The sequence below is a fragment of the Molothrus ater genome, unplaced genomic scaffold (genome assembly GCF_012460135.2).
Source record: "Molothrus ater isolate BHLD 08-10-18 breed brown headed cowbird unplaced genomic scaffold, BPBGC_Mater_1.1 matUn_MA215, whole genome shotgun sequence".
In the NCBI taxonomy this organism is placed as follows: domain Eukaryota; kingdom Metazoa; phylum Chordata; class Aves; order Passeriformes; family Icteridae; genus Molothrus; species Molothrus ater.
In genome coordinates this window covers 39,858-58,023 of record NW_023416738.1, presented here as the reverse complement: position 1 = coordinate 58,023, position 18,166 = coordinate 39,858, and the positions used below count along the sequence as shown (strand labels likewise).

At 54.1% G+C, this 18,166-nt stretch overlaps 1 protein-coding gene across 1 annotated transcript in view; it reads right to left on the bottom strand.

Annotated features, from left to right (window-relative positions):
- Window positions 1-2,063: 2,063 nt before the first annotated feature.
- Window positions 2,064-18,166, bottom strand: part of NCOA1 (nuclear receptor coactivator 1) — a 48,764-nt gene continuing 32,661 nt past the window's right edge. The window contains exons 19-21 of the mRNA XM_054518435.1: window positions 15,673-15,940; window positions 13,813-13,902; window positions 2,064-2,380 (exon numbers count right to left, since the gene is read on the bottom strand). Of these exons, the coding sequence (XP_054374410.1) occupies window positions 2,162-2,380; window positions 13,813-13,902; window positions 15,673-15,940 (577 nt within the window). The 3' untranslated portion in view covers window positions 2,064-2,161. The remainder of the gene's footprint in view (window positions 2,381-13,812; window positions 13,903-15,672; window positions 15,941-18,166) is intronic.

Here is an 18,166-nt window from a genome sequence, read left to right as displayed (position 1 = left end):
GGGTATCAAAATTCCCATAAAAATAGATCCTATGGAATAATTCCTCTGTGGTTGTGTCCATCCTCCCCAGGCTGGGCTTGGTGGGTTTGGGGATCCCAGATCTGTGGGTTCATTCGTTCTGTCAGCAGCTGCTGCAGCAGGAGCAGGAGCAGGAGCAGGAGCAGGAACAACGCTGGGGTTTTTGGGGATCCCAGATCTGTGGGTTCATTCGTTCTGTCAGCAGCTGCTGCAGGAGCAGGAGCAGGAACAACGCTGGGGTTTTTGGGGATCCCAGATCTGTGGGTTCATTCATTCTGTCAGCAGCTGCTGCAGGAGCAGGAGCAGGAACAACCTTGGGGTTTTTGGGGATCCCAGATCTGTGGGTTCATTCCATCAGCAGCTGCTGCAGCAGGAGCAGGAACAGGAACAACGCTGGGGTTTTTGGGATTCCCAGATCTGTGGGTTCATTCGTTCTGTCAGCAGCTGCTGCAGGAGGAGCAGGAACAGGAGGAGCAGGAGCAGGAGCAGGAACAACGTTGAGGTTTTTGTTTTTGGGGATCCCATCTCTGTGGGTTCATTCTGTCAGCAGCTGCTGCAGGAGGAGCAGGAGCAGGAACAGGAGCAACGTTGAGGTTTTTGTTTTTGGGATTCCCGGCTCTGTTGGTTCATTCATTCTGTCAGCAGCTGCTGCAGGAACAGGAGCAGGAACAGGAGCAGGAGCAGGAGCAGGAACAACGTTGAGGTTTTTGGTTTTGGGCACTCCCATCTCTGTGGGTTCATTCATTCTGTCAGCAGCTGCTGCAGCAGGAGCAGGAGCAGGAACAACGTTGGGGTTTTTGGGATTGGGAATTCCCATCTCTGTTGGTTCATTCTCTCAGCAGCTGCTGCAGCAGGAACACGAGCAGGAGGAGCAGGAACAACGTTGGCGTTTTTGGGATTGGGATTCCCAGCTCTGTGTGTGGGTTCATTCTGTCAGCAGCTGCTGCAGGAACAGGAGCAGGAGCAGGAGCAGGAGCAGGAACAACGCTGGGATTTTTGGGCTGTTTTTGGGCACTCCCATCTCTGTGGATGGGTTCATTCATTCTGTCAGCAGCTGCTGCAGCAGGAGCAGGAACAGGAGCAGGACCCACGCTGGGGTTTTTGGGGCTGGGATTCCCATTTCTGTGGGTTCATTCTGTCAGCAGCTGCTGCAGGAGGCTCTTGGGAGGAGCAGGAGAAGGAACAACGTTGGGGTTGGGCACTCCCAGCTCTGTTGGTTCATTCCGTCAGCAGCTGCTGCAGGAGGAGCAGGAGCAGGAACGTTGGGGTTTTTGGGATTCCCATCTCTTTTGGTTCATTCATTATGTCAGCAGCTGCTCCAGCTGGAGCAGGAACAACGCTGGGGTTTCTGGGCTGTTTTTGGGGTTCCCATCTCTGTGGGTTCATTCATTCTGTCAGCAGCTGCTGCAGGAGGAGCAGGAGCAGGACCCACGCCGGGGTTTTTGGGATTCCCATTTCTGTGGGTTCATTCTGTCAGCAGCTGCTGCAGGAGCAGGAGCAGGAACAGGAACAACGCTGGGGTTTTTGGGCACTCCCAGCTCTGTGGGTTCATTCATTCTGTCAGCAGCTGCTGCAGCAGGAGCAGGAGCAGGAACAACGTTGGCGTTTTTGGGATTGGGAATTCCCATCTCTGTTGGTTCATTCTCTCAGCAGCTGCTGCAGCAGGAACACGACCAGGAGGAGCAGGAACAACGTTGGCGTTTTTGGGATTGGGATTCCCAGCTCTGTGGGTGGGTTCATTCTGTCAGCAGCTGCTGCAGCAGGAGCAGGAACAGGAGCAGGACCCACGCTGGGGTTTTTGGGGATGGGATTCCCATTTCTGTGGGTTGGTTCATTCCGTCAGCAGCTGCTGCAGGAGGAGCAGGAACGGGAGCAGGATCCACGCCGGGGTTTTTGGGCTGTTTTTGGGGTTCCCATCTCTGTGGGTGGGTTCATTCCGTCAGCAGCTGCTGCAGGAGGCTCTTGCCCGGCGCCGCAGGCACGGGAGCAGGAACGGGAGCAGGACCCACGCCGGGGTTTTTGGGCTGTTTTTGGGCATTCCCATCTCTGTGGGTGGGTTCATTCCGTCAGCAGCTGCTGCAGGAGGAGCAGGAACGGGAGCAGGACCCACGCCGGGGTTTTTGGGGTTCCCATCTCTGTGGGTTCATTCCGTCAGCAGCTGCTGCAGGAGGCTCTTGCCCGGCGCCGCAGGCACGGGAGCAGGAACGGGAGCAGGACCCGGAGGAGCAGGACCCACGCCGGGGTTTTTGGGGGCGGCCATGGGAGCAGCCGGCGGCGGCGGCGGCGGGGGCGCGTTGAGGTAGGGATCGCCCACCAGGTTGACCGTGCACTGCACGTCGGCAAACACCTGCACCTGCTGCACCTGGGCAACGGGACCGGGGCGACACAGGAAACAAACCAAAGGAAATAAAATAAAATAAAATAAAATAAAATAAAATAAAATAAAATATAAAATAAAATAAAATAAAATATAAAATAAAATAAAATATAAAATAAAATAAAATAAAATAAAATAAAATATAAAATAAAATAAAATATAAAATAAAATAAAATAAAATAAAATAAAATAAAATAAAATAAAATATAAAATAAAATAAAATAAAATAAAATAAAATATAAAATAAAATAAAATAAATAAAATAAAATGAAATAAAATAAAATAAAATAAAATAAAATAAAATAAAATAAAATAAATAAAATAAAAAAAAATAAAATAAAATAAAACACAAAACAAAGTAAAACAAAGCAAAAGAAAAACAAAATAAAACAAATACACAACAAAACAAAATAAAACAAAAAACCAAACAAAAACAAAACCAGAAACAACAAAAAACCAAAACAAACAAAAAAACCAAAAAACAAAAAAAACCAACAAAAACCAAAAAAAAACCCAAAGAAGACCCAAAAAAACCCGCAAAAAAATCCAAAACCAAAACAAAGCAAAACAAAAAAAAACCCAAAAAACCCAAAACCCCCCCAAAAAAGCCAAAAAAAAGCCAAAAAAACCAAAAAGCCCCAAAACCAAAACAAAAAAAACAACCAAACAAAAACAAAAAACCAAACAAAAAAACAAACCAAAAAAAACCAAAAAAACCCAAACAAAGCACAAAAACCAAACAAACAAACCCAAAAAAGACAAAAAACGCCAAAAAACCAAATAAAAAACCAAAATTAACCAAAAAAACCAAAAAAAACAAAAAAAACCAAAAAAACCCAAAAAATTACCAAAAAAACCCCAAAAAACAAATAAAAAATGAAAATAAGACCAAAACAAAAATAAAATAAAAAAATACCCCAAAATAAAACAACCAAACCAAAAAATGACAAAAATGACCAAAAAAACCCAAAAACCAAAAAAAACGAAATAAAACAAAAAAAAACCCAAAAAAACCACCAAACAAACCAAAAGAGAAACCAAAAAAAAAAACCAAAGAAAACGCAAAAAACAAAAAAAAAACCCCAAAAAAACCAAAACAAAAAAAAAACAACGAAAAGAAAAAACAAAACAAAAAAAAAACCAGAACAAAAAAAAAAAAACAAAACAAAAAAACCAAAACAACAAAGCAAACGAACAAAAAAAAAACAAAATAAAACAAAACAAAACAAAACAAAACCAAAAAAAAAAAACAAAAAAAGAGGAGAAAGAAAGGAGAGAGAGAAAAAGAGAGAGAAAAAGAGAGAGGGGTTTAGCGGCTCCGGGGCGGGCGGCGCGGGGCGCGGGAGCCGCGTGCGTGGAGCTGAAACTCACGCGAGAGCTCGGGCTCTAGTCTGGAGCCAGCCCAGAGAAGAACTCTTCGGTCTTCAGGCCCTAGGAGAGAAAAGCGCTGAGGCCCAGCCGGCGCCGGGCACAGACTGGGATGGGCTGGGAGAAACGGCTCCACAGGGAGATGGGATGGGGCTGGAGGCATCTCAGGGGGTTTGAGGAACGGGGTTGGCCATGGGGTGGATGGAGGTGGAGCCATCCCGGATTTCTGGATTCTGTGGATGGGGAGGTTCCTGGTGGCTCCCAGGAGCTGATCCAGGAAAATAAAATTGGGATTATGGCAGAAAAACGGCTCCAAAAAGAGATGGGATGGGGCTGGAGGCATCTCAGAGGGGTTTGAGGAACGGGGTGGGTGGAGATGATCCAGAGGTTTGAGGATTGGGAGATGGCGGGCGTCCATCCAGGAGAAAAACAAATTGGGATCATGGTGGAAAAACGGCTCCACAGGGAGATGGGATGGGGCTGGAGGCATCTCAGAGGGGTTGAGGAATGGGGTGGAGGTGGAGACGTCCTGGATTTCCATGGAGGTGGAACCATCCGGGAGTTCCATGGATGGGGAGGTTCCTGGGGGCTCCCAAGTGTTGAGTCAGGAAAAAACTGGGGATTGTGGCAGAAAAACGGCTCCAAAAGGAGCTGGGATGGGGCTGGAGGCATCTCAAGGGGTTTGAGGAACAGGGTTGGCCATGGGGTGGATGGAGGTGGAGCCATCCCGGATTTCTGGATTCTGTGGATGGGGAGGTTCCTGGTGGCTCCCAGGAACTGATACAGGAAAATAAAATTGGGATTATGGCGGAAAAACGGCTCCAAAAAGAGATGGGATGGGGCTGGAGGCATCTCAGGGGGGTTTGAGGAACGGGGTGGGTGGAGATGATCCAGAGGTTTGAGGATTGGGAGATGGCGGGCGTCGATCCAGGGGAAAAACAAATTGGGGATTGTGGCAGAAAAACGGCTCCAAAAGGAGCTGGGATGGGTTTGGAGGCATCTCAGAGGGTTTGAGGAATGGGGTGGAGGTGGAGACATCCTGGATTTCCATGGAGGTGGAACCATCCGGGAGTTTCGTGGATGGGGAGGTTCCTGGGGGCTCCCAAGTGTTGAGTCAGGAAAAAACTGGGGATTGTGGCAGAAAAACGGCTCCAAAAGGAGCTGGAATGGGGCTGGAGGCATCTCAAGGGGTTTGAGGAACGGGGTGTGGGTGGAGATGATCCAGAGGTTTGAGGATTGGGAGATGGTGGGTGTCCATCCAGGGGAAAAAATTGGGGATTATGGCAGAAAAACGGCTCCAAAAAGAGCTGGGATGGGTTTGGAGGCATCTCAGGGGGTTTGAGGAACGGGGTGGAGGTGGAGACATCCTGGATTTTCATGGACTGGGACATCCCCAGCAGTTCCTGGTGCTGATCCAGGACAAAAAATTTGGGATTGCAGTGGGAAAATGGCTCCCAAGAGAGCTGGGATGGGACAGGAGGCATCTCAAGGGGTTTGAGGAACGGGGTTGGCCATGGGGTGGGTGGAGGTGGAGCCATCCCAGATTTCTGGATTCTGTGGATGGGGAGGTTCCTGGGGGCTCTCAGGAGCTGATCCAGGGAAAAAAAAAATTGGGATTATGGTGGAAAAACGGCTCCAAAAAGAGATGGGATGGGGCTGGAGGCATCTCAGAGGGGTTTGAGGAACGGGGTGTGGGTGGAGACATCCTGGATTCCTGTGGAGGTGGAACCATCCAGGAGTTTCGTGGATGGGGAGGTTCCTGGGGACTCCCAGGAGCTGATCCAGGAAAAAAAAATGGGGATTATGGTGGAAAAAGGGCTCCAAAAGGAGCTGGGATGGGTTTGGAGGCATCTCAGGGGGTTTGAGGAATGGGGTGGAGGTGGAGACATCCTGCAGTTTCATGGACTGGGACATCCCCAGCAGTTCCTGGTGCTGATCCAGGAGAAAAAATTTGGGATTGCAGTGGGAAAACGGCTCCCAAGAGAGCTGGGATGGGGCTGGAGGCATCTCAGAGGGGTTTGAGGAACGGGGTTGGCCATGGGGTGGGTGGAGGTCGATCCATCCCGGATTTCTGGATTCTGTGGATGGGGAGGTTCCTGGTGGCTCCCAGGAGCTGATCCAGGAAAAAAAAATGGGGATTATGGTGGAAAAAGGGCTCCAAAAGGAGCTGGGATGGGTTTGGAGGCATCTCAGGGGGTTTGAGGAATGGGGTGGAGGTGGAGACATCCTGCAGTTTCATGGACTGGGACATCCCCAGCAGTTCCTGGTGCTGATCCAGGAGAAAAAATTTGGGATTGCAGTGGGAAAACGGCTCCCAAGAGAGCTGGGATGGGGCTGGAGGCATCTCAGAGGGGTTTGAGGAACGGGGTTGGCCATGGGGTGGGTGGAGGTCGATCCATCCCGGATTTCTGGATTCTGTGGATGGGGAGGTTCCTGGTGGCTCCCAGGAGCTGATCCAGGAAAATAAAATTGGGATTATGGCGGAAAAACGGCTCCAAAAGGAGCTGGGATGGGGTTGGAGGCATCTCAGAGGGGTTGAGGAACGGGGTGGGTGGAGATGATCCAGAGCTTTGAGGATTGGGAGATGGCGGGCGTCCATCCAGGAGAAAAAAAAATTTGGGATTGTGGCAGAAAAACGGCTCCACAAGGAGCTGGGATGGGGCTGGAGGCATCTCAGGCGGGTTTGAGGAATGGGGTGGAGGTGGAGCCATCCTGGATTTCCATGGAGGTGGAACCATCCGGGAGTTCCATGGATGGGGAGGTTCCTGGGGGCTCCCAGGTGTTGAGTCAGGAAAAAACTGGGGATTGTGGCAGAAAAACGGCTCCAAAAGGAGCTGGGATGGGGCTGGAGGCATCTCAAGGGGTTTGAGGAACGGGGTGGAGGTGGAGACATCCTGGATTCCTGTGGAGGTGGAACCATCCGGGAGTTTCGTGGATGGGGAGGTTCCTGGGGGCTCCCAGGAGCTGATCCAGGAAAATAAAATTGGGATTATGGCAGAAAAACGGCTCCAAAAAGAGATGGGATGGGTTTGGAGGCATCTCAGAGGGGTTTGAGGAACGGGGTGGGTGGAGATGATCCTGAGTTTTGAGGATTGGGAGATGGCGGGCGTCCATCCAGGGGAAAAAAAATTGGGATCATGGCGGAAAAACGGCTGCAAAAGGAGCTGGGCTGGGGCTGGAGGCATCTCAAGGGGTTTGAGGAACGGGGTTGGCCATGGGGTGGATGGAGGTGGAGCCATCCCAGATTTCTGGATTCTGTGGATGGGGAGGTTCCTGGTGGCTCCCAGGAGCTGATCCAGGAAAAAAAAAAATTGGGATTATGGTGGAAAAACGGCTCCACAAGGAGCTGGGATGGGGCTGGAGGCATCTCAGGGGGTTTGAGGAATGGGGTGGGTGGAGATGATCCTGCGGTTTGAGGATTGGGAGATGGCGGGCGTCCATCCAGGAGAAAAAAAAATTGGGGATTATGGAACAAAAACGGCTCCACAAGGAGCTGGGATGGGTTTGGAGGCATCTCAGGGGGTTTGAGGAACGGGGTGGAGGTGGAGACATCCTGGATTTTCATGGACTGGGACATCCCCAGCAGTTCCTGGTGCTGATCCAGGAGAAAAAATTTGGGATTGCAGTGGGAAAATGGCTCCCAAGAGAGCTGGGATGGGGCTGGAGGCATCTCAAGGGGTTTGAGGAACGGGGTTGGCCATGGGGTGGGTGGAGGTCGATCCATCCCGGATTTCTGGATTCTGTGGATGGGGAGGTTCCTGGGGGCTCCCAGGAGCTGATCCAGGAAAAAGAAAAATTGGGATTATGGTGGAAAAACGGCTCCAAAAGGAGCTGGGATGGGTTTGGAGACATCTCAGAGGGGTTGAGGAACGGGGTGGAGGTGGAGCCGTCCCTGCTTTTCATGGATGAGGAGATTCCTGGTGACTCTGAGCCCTGATGCAGGGAAAAGCCTGGGATGGTGGTGGGAACACGGCTCCCAGTGGAGCTGGGTGGGGTTTGGAGGCATCTCAGGGGCTTTGAGGAACGGGGTTGGTCGAGGGGCGGGTGGGGGTGGAGCCATCCTGGATTTCCCGTTCCTGGCCGAGGCGGCGGCGGCAGCAGCGACGTTCTGGGGTCTCTGGGGGTGGATTTGGTGGCACCTGGCGGTGGTGGCACCGTGGTGGCTTCAGCCCAATGGTGTCACCCGAACACTGATTGACCGTGGTGGCTTCAACCCAAGGGTGTCACCCGAACACTGATTGACCGAGGTGGCTTCAGCCCAAGGGTGTCACCCAATGGTGGTGGGACCATGGTGGCTTCAGCCCAATGGTGTCACCCAATGGTGGTGGGACCATGGTGGCTTCAGCCCAATGGTGTCACCCAATGGTGGTGGGACCATGGTGGCTTCAACCCAGTGGTGTCACCCAATGGTGGTGGGACCATGGTGGCTTCAACCCAGTGATGTCACCCAGTGGTGTCACCCAATGGTGGTGGGACCATGGTGGCTCCAACCCAAGGGTTGTCACACAACAGTGTTTGGACCTTGGTGGCTTCAACCCAAGAGATGTCACCCAATGGTGTCACCTATCCCTGAGGTGACCGTGGTGGCTTCAACCCAATGGTGTCACCCATCCCTGAGGTGACCGTGGTGGCTTCAACCCAATGGTGTCACCTAGTGCTGGTGGGACCACGGTGGCTTCAACCCAATGGTGACACCTGACACTGAGGTGACCATGGTGGCTTCAAGCCCATGGTGTCACCCAGCGCTAGTGGGACCACGGTGGCTTCAACTCCAAGGATTGGTCATCACCCAGCACTGGTGGCCCCGTGGCACTGTCACCCCATGGTTGGCTGTCACCCAACACCGGTGGCTCCAGGCCTTAGGGGTGTCCCCAACACCGGTGGGACCTCGGTGACTTCAAACCCAGGGGCTGGTCATGACCCAGGGCTGGTGGGACCTTGGTGGCTTCAGCCCCAAGGGTGTCACCAGGGCTGGTGGGACCTTGGTGGCTTCAGCCCCAAGTGGTGTCACCAGGGCTGGTGGGACCATGGTGGCTTCAGCCCCAAGGGTGTCACCCAGAGCTCGTGGGACCATGGTGGCATCAGCCTCAAGTGGTGTCACCAGTGCTGGTGGGACCATGGTGGCTTCAAACCCCAGAGGTGTCACCAGTGCTGGTGGGACCAGGTGGCTTCAAACCCCAGAGGTGTCCCTGAACATTGGTGTGACCACAGTGACTTCAAACCCCAGAGGTGTCACCCCATGGGTGTCACCCCTCTGCTGGTGGCACCAGGGTGATTTCAAAGCCAAGGGTGTCACCCAACGTTGGTGTGACCCTGGTGGCTTCAAGGCCAGTGGTGTCACCCAACGTTGGTGTGACCCTGGTGGCTTCAAGGCCAAGGGTGTCACCCAACGTTGGTGTGACCCTGGTGGCTTCAAGGCCAGTGGTGTCACCCAACGTTGGTGTGACCCTGGCGACCTCAGCCCCAAGGGGTGTCCGTCACCCAACAACTCTGCCTTGGTGGCACCTTGGTGGCTCCAACCTCAGGAGATATCACCTGACCTTGGTGTGACCATGGTGGCTTCAACCCAGTGAGTGCCACCCAACGCTAACAACACCATGGTGGCTCCAACCCCAAGGGGTGACACCCAATGGGTGTCCCCCAACGCTGGTGGCACCGTGGTGGCTCCAACCCTGGGAGGTGTCGCCCAATGGGTGTCACCCACCATTTGTGTGACCTTGGTGACCTCAACCCGAATTGGTGGCACCCAACATTGGTGGCACCATGGTGACTTCAAGAGGTGTCACCCAACATTGGTGTGACCCTGGTGACCTCAACCCCAACTGGTGCCACCCAACATTGGTGTGACCTTGGTGACCTCAACCCCAATGGGTGTCACCCAACATTGGTGTGACCTTGGTGGCTCCAACCCCAGGAGCTGACACCCACTGGGTGACACCAACACTGGTGGCACCTTCGTGGCTCAAACCCCAAGAGGTGCCACCCAACATTGGTGTGACCTTGGTGACCTCAACCCCAAGGGGTGTCACCCAGTGGTGTCACTCAATGCTGGTGGCACCAAGGTGACTTCAAACCCAGTGGGTGCCACCCAACACTGGTGGCACCATGGTGACCTCAGGCCCAAGAGGTGTCACCCAGTGGGTGCCACCCAACACTGGTGACACCACAGAGACTTCAAGCCCAAGGGGTGTCACCCACTGGTGCCATCCAACATTGGTGTGACCCTGGTGGCTCCAACCCCAGGAGGTGACACCCACTGGATGACACCAACACTGGTGTGACCTTGGTGTCACCCTACGCTGGTGGCACCATGGTGGCTTCAGCCCAATGGTGTCACCCGAACACTGATTGACCGTGGTGGCTTCAGCCCAATGGTGTCACCCGAACATTGATTGACCGTGGTGGCTTCAACCCAAGGGTGTCACCCGAACATTGATTTACCGTGGTGGCTTCAGCCGAATGGTGTCACCCATCCCTGAGGTGACCGTGGTGGCTTCAACCCAGTGGTGTCACCCAGTGGTGTCACCCAATGGTGGTGGGACCATGGTGGCTTCAACCCAAGAGATGTCACCCAATGGTGTCACCCAACCCTGAGGTGACCGTGGTGGCTTCAACCCAATGGTGACACCTGACACTGAGGTGACCGTGGTGGCTTCAACCCAATGGTGTCACCCAGCGCTGGTGGGACCACGGTGGCTTCAACCCAAGGGTGTCACCCATCCCTGAGGTGACCATGGTGGCTTCAACCCAATGGTGACACCCAGAGCTGGTGGGACCATGGTGGCTTCAACCCAGTGGTGACACCTGACACTGAGGTGACCATGGTGGCTTCAAGCCCATGGTGTCACCCAGCGCTGGTGGGACCACGGTGGCTTCAACTCCAAGGATTGGTCATCACCCAGCACTGGTGGCCCCGTGGTGCGGTCACCCCATGGTTGGCTGTCACCCAACACCGGTGGCTCCAGGCCTTAGGGGTGTCCCCAACACCGGTGGGACCTCGGTGACTTCAAACCCAGGGGCTGGTCATGACCCAGGGCTGGTGGGACCTTGGTGGCTTCAGCCCCAAGTGGTGTCACCAGTGCTGGTGGGACCATGGTGGCTTCAGCCCCAAGTGGTGTCACCAGTGCTGGTGGGACCATGGTGGCTTCAGCCCCAAGTGGTGTCACCAGTGCTGGTGGGACCATGGTGGCCTCAGCCCTAGGTGATGTCACCCAGTGCTGGTGGGACCATGGTGGCTTCAAACCCAGGGGTGTCACCCAGTGCTGGTGGGACCATGGTGGCCTTAGCCCCAGGGGTGTCACCAGTGCTGGTGGGACCATGGTGGCCTTAGCCCCAGGGGTGTCACCAGTGCTTGTGGGACTATGGTGGCCTTAGCCCCAAGAGTGTCACCCAGAGCTCGTGGGACCATGGTGGCATCAGCCTCAAGTGGTGTCACCAGTGCTGGTGGGACCATGGTGGCCTCAGCCCTAGGTGATGTCACCCAGTGCTGGTGGGACCATGGTGGCTTCAAACCCAGGGGTGTCCCTGAACATTGGTGTGACCACAGTGACTTCAAACCCCAGAGGTGTCACCCCATGGGTGTCACCCCTCTGCTGGTGGCACCAAGGTGATTTCAAAGCCAAGGGTGTCACCCAACGTTGGTGTGACCCTGGTGGCTTCAAGGCCAAGGGTGTCACCCAACGTTGGTGTGACCCTGGTGGCTTCAAGGCCAAGGGTGTCACCCAACGTTGGTGTGACCCTGGTGGCTTCAAGGCCAGTGGTGTCACCCAACGTTGGTGTGACCCTGGTGGCTTCAAGGCCAGTGGTGTCACCCAACGTTGGTGTGACCCTGGCGACCTCAGCCCCAAGGGGTGTCCGTCACCCAACAACTCTGCCTTGGTGGCACCTTGGTGGCTCCAACCTCAGGAGATATCACCTGACCTTGGTGTGACCATGGTGGCTTCAACCCAGTGAGTGCCACCCAACGCTAACGACACCATGGTGGCTCCAACCCCAAGGGGTGACACCCAATGGGTGTCCCCCAACGCTGGTGGCACCGTGGTGGCTCCAACCCTGGGAGGTGTCGCCCAATGGGTGTCACCCACCATTTGTGTGACCTTGGTGACCTCAACCCGAATTGGTGGCACCCAACATTGGTGGCACCATGGTGACTTCAAGAGGTGTCACCCAACATTGGTGTGACCCTGGTGACCTCAACCCCAACTGGTGCCACCCAACATTGGTGTGACCTTGGTGACCTCAACCCCAATGGGTGTCACCCAACATTGGTGTGACCTTGGTGGCTCCAACCCCAGGAGCTGACACCCACTGGGTGACACCAACACTGGTGGCACCTTCGTGGCTCAAACCCCAAGAGGTGCCACCCAACATTGGTGTGACCTTGGTGACCTCAACCCCAAGGGGTGTCACCCAGTGGTGTCACTCAATGCTGGTGGCACCAAGGTGACTTCAAACCCAGTGGGTGCCACCCAACACTGGTGGCACCATGGTGACCTCAGGCCCAAGAGGTGTCACCCAGTGGGTGCCACCCAACACTGGTGACACCACAGAGACTTCAAGCCCAAGGGGTGTCACCCACTGGTGCCATCCAACATTGGTGTGACCCTGGTGGCTCCAACCCCAGGAGGTGACACCCACTGGATGACACCAACACTGGTGTGACCTTGGTGTCACCCTACGCTGGTGGCACCATGGTGGCTCCAACCCCAAGAGGTGGCACCCAACGCTGGTGTGACCCTGGTGGCTTCAACCCTAAGGGGTGTCACCCAGGGGGTGCCACCCAGCATTGATGGCACCATGGGAACCTCAACCCCAAGAGGTGTCACCCAATGGGTGTCGCCCAATGCTGGTGGCACCACGGTGGCTCCAACCACAGGAGGTGTCACCTAACGCTGGTGGCACCAAGGTGACTTCAAACTCAGGGGGTGCCACCCAATGGGTGTCACCCAACATTGGTGTGACCTTGGTGACTCCAACCCCAACCCCAACGGGTGTCGCCCAATGGGTGTCCCCCAGCACTGGTGTCACCTTGGTGACCCCAACCCCAATGGGTGTCCCCAAACACTGGTGGCACCGTGGTGGCTCCAGCTCCAAGAGGTGACACCCACTGGGTGACACCAACACTGGTGATACCTTGGTGTCACCCACCATTGGTGTGACCATGGGGACCTCAAACTCAAGGGGTGTCACCCACCATTGGTGTGACCTTGGTGATGTCAACCCCAATGGTATCACCCCATAGGTGTCACCCAACACTGGTGGCACCAGGGTGACTTCAAACCCAAGAGGTGTCACCCAATGGGTGTCCCCCAACGCTGGTGTGACCACGATGACCTCAACCCCAACGGGTGTCACCCGACATTGGTGTGACCTTGGTGACCTCAACCCCAATGGGTGTCACCCGACACTGGTGTGACCACAATGACCTCAACCCCAGGAGCTGTCACCCGACATTGGTGTGACCACAATGACCTCAACCCCAACGGGCGTCACCCGACACTGGTGTGACCACAATGACCTCAACCCCGATGGGTGTCACCCGACACTGGTGTGACCACAATGACCTCAACCCCAACGGGTGTCACCCGACACTGGTGTGACCCTGGTGACCTTAACCCCAGGAGCTGTCACCCGACACTGGTGTGACCCTGGTGACCTCAACCCCAGGAGCTGTCACCCGACACTGGTGTGACCACAATGACCTCAACCCCAACGGGTGTCACCCGACACTGGTGTGACCACGGTGACCTCAACCCCAGGAGCTGTCACCCGACACTGGTGTGACCACAATGACCTCAACCCCAGGAGCTGTCACCCGACACTGGTGTGACCACAATGACCTCAACCCCAGGAGCTGTCACCCGACATTGGTGCCACCCAAGGCTGGTGCGCTCCTGGTGCCATGCCCTGGAGGAACCTCCCAGCCCGGCCCGGCCCAGCCCATCCCGGCCCATCCCAGCCCATCCCGGCCCAGCCCATCCCGGCGCTGCCCCCATTCCGTGCCCAGGGCTCCGGGCGGGTTTGGGGCCGTGGCGGCGGCGCGGCCGTACCTGGGCACCGTCGGGCTCGGCCTTGAGCAGCTCCGCGGGGCCCAGCTGGCCACAGAACAGCCCCGGGGGCCTCAGCGCCGCCTCCGCCACCTGCGCACAACGGGAAACAACGGCTGGGTGAACGGAGGGAGAGAACGGCGGGAATGAATGGTGGGAATGAATGGCGGGAGTGAATGATGGGAATGAATGGTGGGAATGAATGGCGGGAGTGAATGATGGGAGTGAATGATGGGAATGAATGATGGGCGTGAATGATGGGAATGAATGATGGGAATGAATGATGGGAATGAACGGCGGGAATGAATGGTGGGAATGAATGGCGGGAGTGAATGATGGGAATGAATGGTGGGAATGAATGGCGGGAGTGAATGATGGGAATGAATGACGGGAGTGAATGGCGGGAGTGAATGATGGGAATGAATGATGGGAATGAATGGCGGGAGTGAATGATGGGAATGAATGATGGGAATGAATGATGGGAATGAACGGCGGGAATGAATGGTGGGAATGAATGGCGGGAGTGAATGATGGGAATGAATGATGGGAGTGAAGAGTGGGAATGAACGGCGGGAATGAATGGCGGGAGTGAATGATGGGAATGAATGATGGGAGTAAATGGCGGGAATGAATGATGGGAGTGAACAGTGGGAATGAATGATAGGAGTGAACGGCGGGAATGAATGATGGGAATGAATGGCGGGAGTGAATGATGGGAATGAATGGCGGGAGTGAATGATGGGAATGAACGGCAGGAGTGAATGATGGGAGTGAATGATGGGAGTGAACGATGGGAGTGAATGATAGGAGTGAACGGCGGGAATGAACGGCAGGAATGAACACCAGGAATGAATGCTGGGAGTGCCGGGAAGGGCGACGAGGGCGGCTCAGGGGTGTGGGATGGGGATGCTGTGTTTGGGGGTTTGGGATGGCGATGTCACCTTTGGTGGGATTTGGGATGGGGACTCTCCATGGATCCACGGGGGATCCCAACAGGATCTGCCCCAACGCTCTCCTCCTCTCCTTCCCCTGCCCTATATCCACCCCTTCCTGATCCCATTCCTGATCCCATTCCTGATCCCATTCCTGATCCCATCTCCTATTCCCAAGGATCCACAGCTCCATTCCCGATCCCATTTCTGATTCCATTCCCAATCCCATTCCCAATCCCATTCCCAGGGATCCACAGCCACATTCCCAATCCCATTTCCAGTCCTAATCCCAATCCAATTTCCTATTCCCAAGGATCCACAGCCTCATTCCTGATCCCATTCCCATTCCCATTTCCAGTGGAAACAGGAACAGATCCACAGCCTCATTCCCAATCCCATTCTTCATCCCATTGCCCATTCCCAGTGATTCCCAGCCTCATTCCCGATCCCATTCCTGATCCCTGTCCCATTCCTAATTTCCCAGTGATTCATGGCCCCATTCCCAGCTCCATTCCTGATCCCATTCCCTATCCCCAGTGGAAACAGGAACAGATCCACAGCCCCACGCCCAATCCCATTCTTGATCCCATTCCCAGTCCAATTCCTGATCCCATTCCCCATTCCCAAGGATCCACAGCCCCATTCCTGATCCCATTCCCAAGGATCCACAGCCCCATTCCTAATCCCATTCCCGATCCCATTCCCAGTGATCCACGGCCCCATCCCACCACCTGGAACCTTTCCAGATGTTCCTGCACCCTCACCTCCATCCCATTTCCATTCCCCCATTCCCATTCCCATTCCTCATTCCCATTCCCATTCCCCCATTCCCATTCTCATTCCCCCATCCCCAATCCCATTCCCATTCCCCCATCCCCAATCCCATTCCCATTCCCATTCCCATTCCCCCATTCCCATCCCCAATCCCCACCTGCTCCGAGCACATGGAGTTGATGCCGGCCATGACGGGATTCATGGGAATGCCACCGCCCATGGCGCCCATGCCGGGAACGCCGCCGGAGCCGCCGGGAACGCCGCCGGGGCCGGGAACGCCGCCGGAGCCGGGAACGCCAGGAACGCCGGGGCCGGGGATGCCGGTGCCGGGTCCGGCCCCGGCCATGGAGACGGTGATGCTCATGTTGTTGTACATCCCCTGCGGAGCCGCCGGCGCCGCCGCCGCGCCCGCCGGGCCGAAAACGCTGGAAAACCGGGAAAGAACGTCGGGAAGAACGGCCGGGATCATCCCGAAAACGATAAATCCCAGAATTCCGAGCAGTTCCGGTGGTGGGATCGCAGGGGTTCCGTTCTGCCCAGTCCGGTCCCACCGTCCTGGGGTGGTCCGAGGTTTTCTGGGATGGTCCCGGGGATTTTCCGGGAATTCCTTCCCGAATTCCCCCTCCCAAATCCCTCCCTCCCGTGAGGAATTGGGATTCAGGGAATTCCGGGATGGTTTGCGTGGGAAGGGACCTTAAGGAGAAACCCTGGGAATATTCCAGGATCTGATTTTTCCTTGGAAAAGTTCCAAGGATGAGACAGCCACAGATTGGCTGGGAATTCCAGCCCAGCCCCATTTGAATTCCTTCCCAAATCCCATTTTTCCCTTTCCCAGGGAATTCCCACCATTCCCAGCTCTCCCAGCCTGGCATTGGATCCACCCCCATCCCAGCTCCTCTCCGGGATGGAATTTCGGGAATTCCCTGGGAATTCGGGACTCCAGGAAGGGTCTCCCTTCCCTTTTCCATCCCAAATCCCATAAAAATCCCCCGGGATGGATCCTGATCCGTCCTGGATCCCGGAATGGTTTGGGATGGGATCCATGGACCTTCAGTCCCATCCCATTCCCACCCCACCATCCCAAACTGCTCCACCCTTTCCTTGGACACTGCCAGGGATTCTCTGGGAATTCCAGCCCAGCCGGGAATTCCTTCCCAAGATCCCACAATCCCAAGCTCCCCTTTCCCTGGAGTTTCTCCCATCCTAAATCCCAATCCCGATCCCATTCCCAACCCCATTCCCCATTCCCAGGGATCCACGGCCCCATCCCAAGGGCAGGAGGTGATATCCTTTGGAATTATCCTTCGGAATTTTCCACTGGAATAGTTCTCTGGAATCATCCAAAGGAAAATTCCGAAGGATAATTCCAAAGGAATGGACTCCAGTGCAGAATCCCAGTGGACAATTCCAATGGATTGTTCCAATGGATGATTCCAACGGGTGACTCCCGTGGATAATTCCAGTAGAAAATTCCAATGGATGATTCCCATGGAAAATTCCAATGGACAATTCCAAGGGACGCCTCCAATGGATGATTCCAGTAGATAATCCACATTGATCATTCCAGTGAGTGACTCCCATGGATGATTCCAATGGCTAAAAACTCCAATGGATAATTCCCATGGATAATTCCCATTGGTGACTCTTCTCATGGGTGACTCCAATGGGTGATTCCCATTGGTGAATCCCAATGGATGATTCCAATGGGTGATTCCAATGGGTGATTCCAATGGATAATCCCAATGAGCGACTCCCGTGGATAATTCCCACAGATAATTCCAATGGAATATTCCAATGGATAATTGCCAAGAATGATTCCAGTGAGATGATTCCAAAGGGTGACTCCCATGGTTGATTCCAATAGGTAATTCCCATGGAAAATCCCCATGGAAAATCCCAACAGACGATTGATTCTAAGGGATAATTCCAAGGGATGTCTCCAATGGATGATTCCAATGGGCAATTCCAAGGGATACTTCCAAGGGATAATTCCAATAACAATTCCAATGAGTGACTCCAATGGATTATTCCAACGGATAATCCCAATGGGTTATTCCCATGGATAATTCCAACAGATTACTCCAATGGAAAATTCCCATGGATGATTCTAATGGATGATTCCCATGGAAAATCCCAATGGCAAATACCAAAGGACAATTGCAATGGATGAATCCAATGGAGAATTTGGAGGATGATTCCAATGGATAATCCCAATGAAGAACGCCAATGGATCATTTCGAAGAATGATTCCAATGGATGCTTCCATTGGACAATTCCAATGGACGATCCCAAGGGATGATCCAATGGACAGTCCCAATGGGTGATCCCAAGGATGATTCCGATGGCTAAATCCAATGCGTAATCCCAATGGGTAATCCCAGTGGGTGATTGCAGTGGGTGATTCCAAGGATAATTCCAAAGGAATATTCCAAAGGAATATTCCAAAGGGTGACACTCATGGACAATTCCAATGGCAAATACCAAATGATAGTTGCGATGGATCAATGCAATGGATAATTCCCACGGATGATCCCAAAGGATTACTTTAAGGAATGATTCCAGCAGATAATTCCAGAGGCCAATTCCAATGGGTGAGTCCAGTGGACAATCCCAATGGAGCACCCCAGAGAGTGACTCCAATGGACGATCCC